Source organism: Beauveria bassiana, assembly GCF_000280675.1.
Source record: "Beauveria bassiana ARSEF 2860 unplaced genomic scaffold BBA_S00003, whole genome shotgun sequence".
Classification (NCBI taxonomy): domain Eukaryota; kingdom Fungi; phylum Ascomycota; class Sordariomycetes; order Hypocreales; family Cordycipitaceae; genus Beauveria; species Beauveria bassiana.
The window spans coordinates 97588-109956 of record NW_007930838.1 but is presented as its reverse complement, the minus strand read 5'-3'; the positions used below and the strand labels follow the sequence as shown (position 1 = coordinate 109956).

Here is a 12369-nt window from a genome sequence, read left to right as displayed (position 1 = left end):
ACGGCAGACGCACACTTCGACAGCCGAGCCACACTCGACACCGCATTATTCCATTATCCCCCCTCACACCCATCAGCAACCCGCTACCTTGTTGCTTTCCAGACCGCGGAAATGTCCAGCTCAGGCCTCACGAGACGCCGCGGCGCTGGCGGTGCTGGCACTCCGGTCGCCAACGACGGCGGCGAGGGCAGCAACGCCGCCTCCAGGACTAATTCGTCCTACAACGTCAAGGATAATGGCCCCGAGACGAGCTACGAAAGCGGCGAGAACGGCCACAAGATTGCCTTTGATCCCCGAGATATGAGCGAAAGCGCCGAGCGCAGCAAGCAGCCGAAGCTGACCATGATGGAGGAGATTCTCCTGCTCGGACTCAAGGACAAGCAGGTAAGGACTCTCGGCAGACCAAACTCTGGGCCGAGTTGCGGCGCGGCAGCACTCGGCCACCCTTTCCCCGACCCCAGTCGGAATCGCGCGCCTCTAATCCGTCAATTTCGCAGGGCTACCTCTCCTTCTGGAACGACAACATTTCCTATGCGCTGCGAGGATGCATCGTCCTAGAGCTGGCATTTCGCGGGCGCATCAGCATGGAAAAGGACCCCTCGCGACGACGCTTCCCCCCCGCTGATCGCAACATTGAAGTGATAGACGATACTCTGACGGGTGAGGTCCTCCTCGACGAGGCCCTTAAGATGATGAAGCAGAGTGAAAAGATGAGCGTCAGCTCGTGGATTGACCTGATGAGTGGTACGACTGCTCTTCGCTTCTTTCTTCAGTACCCCATTATCGGCAAGGCTAACTTTGTTTCTGACACGAACAGGCGAGACGTGGAATTTGATGAAGATTGGATACCAGCTTAAGCAGGTCCGCGAACGCCTGGCCAAGGGCCTCGTCGATAAGGGCATCTTACGCACCGAGAAGCGCAACTTTTTGCTCTTCGACATGGCCACGCACCCCGTTGCCGACGGCGGCGCCAAGGAGGAGCTGCGCCGCCGCGTGCGCAACGTCCTGACGCAGCGCACCGTCGTGCTCGGCGACAGCCAATTCTTGCCCGAGAGCCTCGAGCTCCGCTACCTGCGCACCATCTGCATGGTGTGCGCCGCCTACGCCGCCAATGTCCTAGAGAATGCGCTGTCGACGCTCGGCCACGAGGCCCGCGAGCGTGCGTTTGCCCAGACGGACGAGCTGCTCGCAGATTACAGCCAATGGCCCTTTGGCAAGAAGGCGACGACCAACGGCATCGGCGCCAACCTGCCGCAAGTTATTGGCGAGGTATGATGGCTTCTGAGACAGACAAATGGGGTTTTGATGTGGGTGGACACATGCTAACGGTATGCAATAGGAGATGAGCAAGGCCAAGGACAGAGAACTGCAACTGGAGGTTGTGGCCGCGTGCTTGAGCGTTTTCACCCGTCTCGACTCGCTTTTGTAGACCATTGATGCCTCCCACGACGACGAACAAGACATTGACTCCTCCCGCGACGATCAATTTGAGAAACCCTCCTCCAAGTAGAGTCTCTCGGCAGAAAGGGCTGTAGGGTTTGTTTTTGCGTGCCATGGATATAACAAAACAACGAAGAAACCTCGGCGCATCAATCTTCATTCTCTGCCTTTTTCTCTTTGAAACAAGGAAAGAGGCTGGGGTGATAGAAAGCCGACTGGCGCAAAAAGAAAAACAGATGAAACTTGGCTCTACCTACTTATATACTCACTCTTAATTCTCACCACGACCACCCCAAACTCTGCATCTTTCTCATCCGAGTTTCTCAAAGCACTCTACATTCTGGCTAGGTTTTGGACCTATTTCTTTTTTTATATTGATTTCATTGTCCGCCGCTTTTGTTCGTTTGTTCTTCTTTTGCTGTTGCGTCTCTCCGTCCTGGTATCCTGTGGCAAAAGCACGTGAAGTGTACTTTTGTGGTTTGTATGAGGTATTGGAGGAGGACGGGTATGGGGAGATTTCTTTAGACAAGTGGTTTTTTAACAGATACGAGGCATAGTCAGCATCCATTATTTCTGATGGTTTCTCTTCTGCTTCTCAATATTGCTTGCGTGCTTGCGTGCTTGCGTGCTTGCTTGCATTCTCTTGTTCAGATTTGGGTGTAAAGGTTCATGTCAAATCCTGCCACACCTGTGCTTCTGCAAGACAGGGCAATAAAGCAAACCAGTGGTATCAGAGTACAATCGTTCTGGACATGCAGCGTCTTGTGTAGATTTGACTTTTCTATTTTCTTCCTATTTCCACTAAACCTTGTAGATTCCGTACACAAGACGACCGTCATGTGTCGCTTCAGAATGTCTGTCCTTGTCCCTGGTCACATCATGACGCTATAAACACGGCAAGACTGGAAAAGAAAAAGGAACAAAAGAAACAAGATGGCTGTGTATAAACAAGCCCATGCGATACAAAAACGCGCAATGCAACAAGAAAATGACAGCAAGACCCCGGAAACGCCAGGCAAATTTTCAAACATGGCAACCACAAATGCCATGGTTTGCTCATCTTTTCTTCTTCGCAGCCGCCCATAGTGTGTAATACAGGACTCTTTTCCTGCTGTTTCTCGTGATAAATAAAATGAAAACCCGACAAGGTTGCACCGAAAACAACGACACAGCAACAGCTCCTTACTTTTTGCGTCCGCCCACACCAAAGCTGCCTTCGAAACCAGGTCTCCCACCCTTCTTCTTACCACCGCCGCCCGCGGCGCCCTTCTTCTTCTTTCCCGCCTTGCCTGTAAGTTTGTCGTCGCGGCGCTTGCGCAGGTTGTCCTCTCGCTTCTTGACGCGCTCCTTTTGCGCGCGCGACACGCCCTGGATGCGGTCTGCCCACGCCTTTTCGCTCTTCCTCTTGCCTGCATCGTTGCGCTTGATAGTCTTCTTGAGCGTCGCCTCGTCGTCGCGAATCTTTTCGCCTTCGGCGCGGCGCCGCGCCGTGAGCCAGGCGTCCTTGTCTGCAATATCCGCGCGGGCCTCGGCATCCATCTCCTCAAGGCGCCGCTTCTGGTTCTGCACCTTGAGGAGCGCCGTCTTGGGGTCCGAGGGGCCCTTGCGCCGGCCCTGGTTGAGCACGTAGCCAAGGTCGTGCGACATTTGGGAGCCGTCGGCAAAGGCGACGCGGCCAAAAGAAAAGTTGCCCTCCTCGACGGCGGGGCTCATGAGACCGGGAGAGTTGGATGCGAGCGCCTCCTCGCGCTTGCGCTCCTCCTCCAGCTTAGCGACTCGTCGCAGCTCCTTCTTATGCTCCTTGCGCTGCGTCTGCTTCTCGCGCCTCGCCTCGATGAGCTCCTGGCGCGTGCGGATTGGCTTGCCATCCGGGCCGTCGGCCTTGCGGGCCGCGCGCAGCGCCTCAATCTTGGCGGCCAGGCGCGCCTTGAGCGCCGACGTGTCTTTGGGCATCACAATGTGCTTGGGCTTTTCTGAGGGAGGGATAGTGGAGGAGACGGAAGTGGTGGTGCTCACAGGCTCCGCAGCGTCGAACGTGGGAGAGTGAGGCTCCGAGATGGCTTCGGAGTCGTCTTTGGCATCAAGGCCAGCGACGTCGAGATTTGCGGCAAAGCCAGAAGGTTCTTTAGTATCGGGCATGGCCTCGTCCTCGTTCAATGCGGCTTTGGCGGCGGCCTTAGCCTCCTTCTTGGATTTTTGCGTCTTTGCGTTGGAAGTCTCGCTAGCTTCTTGGTCCTTGGAAGACTTTGCGCTTGATGTTTGTTCGTCGTCTCCGCGTTTCTTGGCAGTCTTCTTTTCGGCTTTGCGCTCGCGCTTGGCGGCCTTTTTTTGTTCCTTTTTGGACAGCTTTGACTGCTCAGTTGCGGGAGCCTCATCCTCCACTGCGACATCGGCTTCGACACCGGACTCATCGTCGTCTCTCTCTGGCTCGACCTTTTGCTTCTTGCTCGGCTTTTCGGTAGCCTTTCGCAAGCCTTGACCCGGCTGTTCAGCCTCAACACCCTCCATGGCAACGAGAGCATCGTCTTCGCCGTTTTCTTCTTCTTCTTCTTCTTCGTCTTCATCTTCTTGGCGCTGCTTGCGCTTGTTGCGGGCACGCTCATCCATGACTTCCTTTGCATTCTTGTTCAGCTCGCTGTCGGGATCAAGTCTTCCTCGGCGGGCGGCGGCGGCTTCCTTTTTCGTTTGTTTCTTCTTATTCCATTGGTCCTTTATACAAATATTGTCAGTAAGAGAGACGATGGAAAAACACTTGCAGTGGTCCGAAGGGGTGTGCCGAGCCAATGGAGCAAGCCTTGAAGCTGAGGATTAACGTACACTGTTGTCTTCTCCGTAATACTGCTTGGCCGGGATAAGACTCAAAAGACCGTCAAAAGCCTTTGCGTGGTCGCGCAAGCGATCCTATAGTCGACTTATCAGCTTGCAGTCTGCAGTGCGTCCGCCTGCCCAGCTCACGCCGTAGAATAAAAATCGAGGAGCTGGGCGGCAAGCAGGTTGCATGCCTGCAGTGAAACGGGTGCACACGAACCTGCAGCGATGCTTCCGCCATGCTGACAATTTCGGCAGAACTGATATGATGCTGTGTATTACTATAGCACCGCCAAAATCACGCGCCGCAAAAATATTCACAACAGCGGTTCGTGGATGGTGGTTAAGGCGGTCGGCGACTGGAGGCGGATTTTTTTTGGCGGGCAGGGAAGTTTTCGTCGACATTTGCTGGAGGCGGCTCTTGAGTGGCTGAGCCGCTGGCCTTAGTGTGGGGTAATCGATAAGAGACCTGGCTAATTCTACTCCAACGACTTTCGCAGACTGTGTTTACGAGTTGGCGAATGGAATGATATGGAAAAAGTGCCTTTATTGTTCGATTGTTGTGTCTTTCGATATAACGACGAGGAACTGCTCGATTGGTGCGCAAGTGATGGTTAGTAGGCATGCCACCGCGTCGTGCAACACAATACCACGCACAAAGCAAGATGATTAGAACAAACGGTCTAGGCAAGGGCATACCGCCTAGTAATTGGTATAATTGGATCATCAGATTTGGCTCGTTACAATTCAATTGCTTGACTTGTCGAAGGCTGAAATTTGCGATTGCACGGCTAATATATACACGGGTTCTGGGCGAGCGCCCAAGGCCGCCCAAGACCACTCTGCTGCAAGCGATTGGCTTATTTCTTCTTGCCCTTCTTAGGAGCAGCAGCAGCTTCACGCAGCTTCTTCTCTCGCGCATCGACCTCGGCCTTGCGGGCTTTGTCCTGGGCCTCCTTTTCCTCCTTCTCAGCCTGGTGTTACGAGCGGGTCAGCCGTCTCTGCCGTACATCATGTTGGCGTCGGAGGGAGAGAAATTATGCTTACCTGCCGACGCTCAGCCTCAGCGGCTCGCTGCTCGCGGATGAGCTTGAGACGGGCCAAGTCGGCCTTGGCCTGGTCAGTCTTGCCCTCGGCCTGGAGCTTCATGTAGCGCTCCTTGGCGGCCTGGGCCTCGAGGGCCTCGCGCTCCTTGCGGTTACCGGGGGTGCTGATTTTGGCGACGCCATCGGTAATTTCCTCGACCTCGTCGTTGGTGGCGACGGCCGTCTGCTTACGCGCGGCCTTGGAGTGGTTGGGGTTGGCGGGCATGTCCTCATCGCTGTCCTCGTCGCTCGAGGGCATGTCCCCGACCTCAACGGAGTGACCCTGGGACTTGGCTATCGCGGCCTGCTTCTTGGCCTTTTTCTGTGCTTTGCGGTCCTCACGGCTGGCCTCGGCCGCGGGCACGGCCTTACCCACGTCCTCGTCAGAGGACCCCTCTGAGGACTCGTCGTCTTCGTCACTGTGCTGGGCGTCGGGACTCCACATGCTGACCTTGTTACCTTCGGCATCGGCGGGTTGGAGATCGCGAGAAAAGTGTCGGCCACCTAGCGGGACAGATTGTTAGCATTGAGGTCGAATAAGAAGGTAACTTCTTTGGAAAGGTATGCGAGCTGCCCAAGGAACATACCTCCACGGGTATACTTCTTAAATTTGCCGCCACGGCCGCGGGAGCTTGTTGCTGTTGATGGAGCAGGCATTTTGAAAACGGAGGGTGCACGGATGTGTGCGGGTATGTAGGTGTCAAGTGATGGAGGAGAAAGGGCGAGAGACTGGCAGAGATTGCAAGCCTGATGCGCTGGTGATGGAGGCGGGGTAGCGGGGTACACAAGGTGACTCGGGCACGAATGTGATTTTGGGGCGAGCTCGAGTAATCAGGCCAGACATAACACGCAAAGACGATACAGCCAAGGGTATATAAACGGCAGCAAGTCCCTCAGCCAAGGGTATATAAACGGCAGCAAGTCCCTCATGAGACCAAGTTAAGTAGTACGTTTTTCACTTTACAAGATACGAAACGTAACGGTCGTGGCTATGAGTCAAAACTGAGGTATTCGGTGACTCAACCGTGGAGGGGCTGTACCCTACAAGTCTGAGGTCTTGAGGCTGCAGGACTCACACGACACCCGCAGTAGGGCAATGGAGAATTTCAAGATTGATGATGCTCAAAATGAAGCGACACACCCCAGATTCGATTTTTCTTACTTACAGTCATACAATGGCTCTCCATCTCGATGCAATGCGTGCCAACGTGCTACTCATTACAAGTCTCAGTCACAAAAATGGCGGGAGCATCCGCTGGCAGTAGCGCCAGGCCAGCCACTGAGAGCCAAGGCAATGACCCCTGCGAGCGTAATACGTGTGCATGATTAGGTACAGCGTTGCAGGACAATTTATAAGTGGCTGGTGTGGGAAGAAAACCCTGCCTACCAGGGCCTGAGCCACAGTGGCAGGGACCAGCCCACGGAAGAATGATAGGCCATTCTTCCGCGGCCCCGTTTGCGAGCTACTAGAAAACTGCGCGGAGCCGCTCAGCTTTGTCTGTTTCTCCTTCTCTTCTTCAACCTACTAGAAAATACATATCATCCTTCATATTCACTCTGGCATCCATTACTCCATGGATGAGACTGGAGGGGAAACTGGAGGAAAGAGTGATGGCCGCTGTTTTACCTTCTGTCCTACTGTTCTCCCGTTTGGGGCAGATAAATTTTACCAGTGGCACAATTTTTTTCGCCCTTCACCCACCAGTTTGAAGCTAGACCGGCGACGAAGATTTTCATGAAGACATGACGCCCCATTCGTAGAAACGATACGCTTCAATTTATATCACCCCTAAATCTATATCCAATGGCATTAGTGCTGAACTATGCTTTCCCAGTGGACTCTATTCTGCGGTCAGAATGCCCGCTGAATTAGCACACTTTCGCGCCTCGCTCAGCAAAGCATCTCCAACTCTCAAGTTTCCGAGTCCTGCTTGTGCAACGCTTACTGACTCGTCTGACTCGTTCGATATGACACCCGCTGTTGACTCACAACTGACCTTTCCATGACGCGACAAATCAGCCAAAGGAACCCAAGACATCCTCGATCCGCTTCCGCTTGTTATGCTTCACCGAAGCCTGCCGCTTTGGTGCAATCTCGGAATTGGCAGCTCCTGCTGCAAGTCTGGTGTTTGGCGGGATAATGCCCTTCAAAATTTCGAGCCTGGTAAATGTAAAACGCTTAGTCGCAAACAACCCTCTGCTGATGTATGACGGCTTGCTGGTGATGCCGCCGTGGCCACTGTGCCCGAGAAAAAGGCATGCCATGGGCTTCGATGGCAGCACAAACGGTCCAGCGACGGTCTGTTGCTTCGGTCCGATGCCCCTGCTCTCCATGTCGCGGTCACCGGAAAGCTGACCTATTAGAGAATATAGCCAAAATGCCCATGCCTCAAACGCGGCTTCATGGCAAAATTGGGTTTCGGTCGGCACCGCTTTACGAGAAATGTCAGGCTGTATCACAGACACCTTGGCTGAATCCATCAAGCAGTCGAGAAGCGGCGGCGCCTCGTTGTATGACACATGCTTAAGCACGCAGCGTGCGTCTCTGGACAAGTTGATAAGGTCGTCGTCGATGCTCCTAGACAGATCAAAGAACCGTTTCATGGCCATATCTTCGCTGGGGGCAAAAAGCATCAGATATCGGAGAATAGACATGTCCTCCGACCTTGCTATTTGTTGAGATACTGTCCAGCCTGTTGCTTTCGCTTCTTCGCATGCAGACGTCCAGCCGTCCTTGCCCGCTATAACATCGTAGAGCACCAGAGACGGAAACTTTGCTGCCCACCGTAGTGACACCTCGGTGACCGTCTGATCGCCCCAGATTTTTAAAACTCGCAGTAAAGGGAAAGGGTCGACTGCCTCCGACCAGCCACGGATGATGCGGTCGTTCACTTGGGGAAACGAGGCGAAAATGCCGTCCGCGGGCTTGATGAGCTCCAACACACCCAGATTCTTCATATCGGCTAGCGCCAAGAGCTCATTACCTTGAAAGATACAGTTCCCAGAAATGATGATGTGTGAAATGAAGTCCACAGATGCAGAGTTAAGGGGCTGAATATACAGCTTCAGCTCTTCTTCTGGGTGACAAAGATGCTGTCGGAACCGATACAGGTCGAGCGCTGGGTCGTTTTGCTCGCCAGTCATGAGAAATTCCGAGAATATCTTCCATGCATGCAGACAGGCACCTCCCCTAGGTTTTGATAATTAGTAAACGAAAAATCAGCGACACATGGGCAGCTGAGGCGTCCCGCGGTACAGAGCCAGAGCCGTTGTTGAGATTGAGCCACAAACCTTGCTTCCAGGAACCGCCAAAGGCGCCCGAGTATGTGCGCTGGTAGAGCTTCCAGGTGCTCCTTCGATACCAGGCCAATGTTTTTTGCAAGAGTGCGTATCGCAATGTCTACGAGTGGGCGCACTCTCCCCCCTCGAGGCTCCTGGTACTTTAAGGGTGCGGCGCGCGACCAGTCGAGGCTCCCCTGCGCCGATGGCAAATGGGCTGGCACGCTCCACTGCTTAATGGTCATACCGGAGAGGCTGTCGTACATTGCGACATGATAAGATATATCGATTTCAAAAGATTGATTTTGAAAAGTGGCAAATAGTGAGAGGGTAGTGACCAAGCAGCTGGCAGTTGGTGCTGGGCGGTTCTCAGGGCCGAACGCAAGCAGGCGTTTGTCAGCGCCAAAAGCCATGTCCGCTGCGACTACCTGGAAACTGGAGCAAATTATAGCGCGGAAGGTACGCAATCATTTTGGTATGCGGTAAATCAGGCAGAGAAATATGATATGGATTTATTCGAAATTTGGCTTTTCGAAATTATGCTCAAAGCAGGAGAAACGAGATCAGAACGCCTGACAATGCGGCAACTGCTTTAATGACCGAAGTAACAGTTACGCGGAAGATCCCACTATACAGAAACACCGAACTCTCATCGTCACGCATTGATACACCCCAACGCGAATTTACAGCATAGGCTTCAAGTCATTGGCAACCTTGAAGGGAGCCTCGGTCTTGCTCTTAATCTCGTCAACCGTTAAACCGTCGGCAATTTCAATCAGGGTAAGGCCCTTGACAAAGTCGACGTCGAAGACACCCTGTGAAGTATTAGCGAAATGGAGCAATGAAAATGAGCATGCCCACTTACAAGCTCGGTAATGATTCGTGAAACGCAAGCGCGTCCGGTCAGAGGAAAAGCGCACTGCTTCATGATCTTGGGGTTGCCCTTCTTGTCGGTGTGCTCCATGGTGACGACGACCTTGGTGGCAGATGGATTGCTGACGAGGTCCATGGCACCGCCAAATCCCTTGACCTTTCCGGGCAGCATCCAGTTGGCGAGGTCACCGCTGGCGCTGACCTGCATGGCACCAAGAATAGTAAGATCGATTCGGCCACTGCGAATCATGCCGAAACTCTCTTCGCTGCCAAAGACGGCGGCACCAGGGTTAAGCGTGACAGTCTCCTTGCCGGCGTTGATCAAATCGGCGTCCTCGGAGCCCTTCTTGGGGTAGGGTCCAAGGCCGAGAATACCGTTCTCGGATTGAAGCTGAACCTCTACCTCGGGCCCAACAAAGCCGGGGGCGAGCATAGGCATACCGATACCCAGGTTGGCGTACATGCCGTTCTTGAACTCCTTGGCAGCACGGCGAACAATGCGCTCACGCTTGGCGGCCGTCTCTCCGGTACCGAGGGCAGCCTTGGCATCAGGGTCGTTGTCGTTTTTGCTGAAGGTGTACTTTTCGATATTCTTGGGACTACTGCTCTGAATGACGCGCTTGACATAGATGCCGGGCAAATGGACAGCCTCAGGAGGAATTTCGCCAGGCTCGACAATGTGCTCGGCCTCGACAATGGTGATCTTGGCATTACGACCCATGGCACCGTTGAAGTTGTTGGCAGCGAGACGGAACTGGCAGTTGCCGAGCTTATCGGCCTTGTAGGCCTTGACAAAGGCGTAGTCGCCGGCAATGCTATGCTCCAGAAGGTAGGACTTGCCGTTGAAGACCTTGACGTCCTTGGGGTATGAGTATTCGTCGGGAGTTCCGTCGGCCTTGTTCTTGAGAGGTAGGTCTCCAGTCTGGACAACGGTGCCAAAGGCAGCGGGAGTGTAAAAGGCGGGGATACCCTTGCCGCCAGCAGCGCATCGCTCGGCGAGGGTGCCCTGGGGAGTCAGCTCGAGCTCGACCTCACCGGTCAGATACATGGTCTCAAAGGTCTTGTTCTCGCCAATGTAGCTGGCCACCATCTTCTTGACCTGCTTGGTCTTGAGAAGCTTGCCAAGACCAGAGTTGTCAGTACCAGCATTGTTGGAAACAGCGGTAAGGCCAACAATCTCGGGCTTCTTGAGAACTTCGTCAATCAGAGTATCGGGAACACCGCAAAGACCGAAGCCGCCGCAGAGAAGAGTTGCGTTGGGCTTCATGTCCTTGATGGCCTCGGCGGCAGAGGGGAGGACCTTGTTGATCTCGGCGCGACGGACAGTGGCGGAGAACTGTCTGGCGAAGACGGCCGTGGGCTGTGAGCGCAGGAAGTCAGTGGTCCAGAGTCGATTGCAGGTATGCCTGTAGACCGAGTTGACTCACGTTGCTCGCGTGGCGGGCAAAGGCGCCCAAGGTGCGCATGCGCATGACGGTAGAAGGCATTGCGACAGGTGTGAAGGGAGTGTTGGTGTGCTATGAATTTGGATTGCAGAAGGCTGTTCCCCTGGTCCTGAAGAAAGAGATTTTAGGCTCAGAAAAGATTGGGTGTGAAAGCGAAAGACAAAGCGCGCAAGGTGCGTGTAAGATCATGCAGAGGAAGTGATGGTTTGGGCACGGCCGGAAAGCCGAGTGCTTTTGAACCGCAGCTGGCCGGGCAGGAACGCATCGTTCCGGGGTGTCGGAGAAGCTGGGGAAGCACGATTACTAGATAGGTACCAAATACAGTGGAGAGACACGAGTTTGGGTGATCATTCTAGCGGGCAGGGCACCTACCTTACCAAGGTAGGTAGGTACCTACCTACCTAACTACCTACCTAGTCTGCCGACCGTCCAGCACAGCGTCCAGCGGAATGCGGGTACCTACGCTTCTCATCTGTTTGCGGTCCGGAATGAAAAGTACCTGGACATTTCAAGTACGATTTAATTGCATTTCGTGAAGTATTTCGTAACTCGTCGCTGCAGACAATATCCTGCCACGAGGAGTCGCAAGTCCCGATTCAAGTCCCGATTCAAGTCCCGGACCCTTTCCGTTCCCGCTTTCTCTTCTAGCGTACTTCCGCCCCCCTCTCATTCTGGTGCATTCCGACCTGTCCTTTCGGATAAAGGAACGGTAACGATATAGTCCAGACTCCAAAGACAAGGATTCGCGTTTTGGTCTGACGCTGAGTCGGCGCTGACTATGCTTATATAAGCCGTCTATTAGATTAGCAAGAGATCAGCAGTTCATGAGCTCTTGGTCCGAGCATCGGACACGAGACAAACATTTAAGGATTGTGCCTGCGTTTTTGGGGCCTGCCCCGGCCTGGTTACAAAGTACTTGGGCTGCTACCTTACTCCTCATTTCATGAGCTGGGAGAATACTGAACTCTCTACGGAGTATGGCTTGCATATTTGCTAGATCGCTGATTAGACATTGCACCAGAACTGGATCCGAATTCACTAGTTAATTATGCTACAACAAGATGGAGACAGACAAAGATGCCGGTTTCTATCGAAGTAAAATCTTGTGCGGGATTGATACTTCACCCGTATCCAACTACGCGAAGCCTTTTCAAAAGTGCGCCTCACAATGTGACGAGTCAATGTAGTAACCATTCACAGTACCCATGAGCAGCAATTGTAGCAGAGCACGGGTGAACAATTTTCTCTAGATGGAGAAGCCCGTGCCATGCGTTTGAGTCTTTTTAGCTTCTGTTATGCTTCCCTTGATGCTTAGGTGGTCAAGTCACTACCCAGCGTGAGAGAGAAAACGACGCCTCTACATGTGTATACTCGCGACTTGAGACTCTTGCAGATAATTGTTAACAAATCTTCTACTAACTTCTTCTAAGTTTTCGCAT

The 12369-nt window shown here is 53.5% G+C and overlaps 4 protein-coding genes across 4 annotated transcripts; 1 reads left to right on the top strand and 3 right to left on the bottom strand.

Annotated features, from left to right (window-relative positions):
- Positions 1-111: 111 nt before the first annotated feature.
- BBA_01272 (vacuolar protein sorting-associated protein 74) lies at positions 112-1429 on the top strand (the record flags this gene model as incomplete). Its single annotated transcript, XM_008596369.1, has 4 exons — positions 112-384; positions 498-744; positions 818-1269; positions 1340-1429. The coding sequence occupies 4 exons, from the start codon at positions 112-114 to the stop codon at positions 1427-1429; spliced, it is 1062 nt and encodes a 353-aa protein (XP_008594591.1).
- A 1193-nt stretch (positions 1430-2622) lies between these two features.
- BBA_01271 (surfeit locus protein 6) lies at positions 2623-4489 on the bottom strand (the record flags this gene model as incomplete). The annotated part of the gene is made up of 3 exons (XM_008596368.1): positions 2623-4149; positions 4258-4341; positions 4469-4489. The coding sequence occupies 3 exons, from the start codon at positions 4487-4489 to the stop codon at positions 2623-2625; spliced, it is 1632 nt and encodes a 543-aa protein (XP_008594590.1).
- A 619-nt stretch (positions 4490-5108) lies between these two features.
- BBA_01270 (casein kinase substrate phosphoprotein PP28) lies at positions 5109-5990 on the bottom strand (the record flags this gene model as incomplete). The annotated part of the gene is made up of 3 exons (XM_008596367.1): positions 5109-5222; positions 5296-5837; positions 5921-5990. 3 exons carry the CDS (start codon positions 5988-5990, stop codon positions 5109-5111), a joined length of 726 nt encoding a protein of 241 aa, XP_008594589.1.
- Positions 5991-7349: 1359 nt separating this feature from the next.
- Positions 7350-10972, bottom strand: BBA_01269 (coenzyme A transferase; the record flags this gene model as incomplete). The annotated part of the gene is made up of 4 exons (XM_008596366.1): positions 7350-8523; positions 9300-9427; positions 9478-10845; positions 10913-10972. 4 exons carry the CDS (start codon positions 10970-10972, stop codon positions 7350-7352), a joined length of 2730 nt encoding a protein of 909 aa, XP_008594588.1.
- Positions 10973-12369: the final 1397 nt, after the last annotated feature.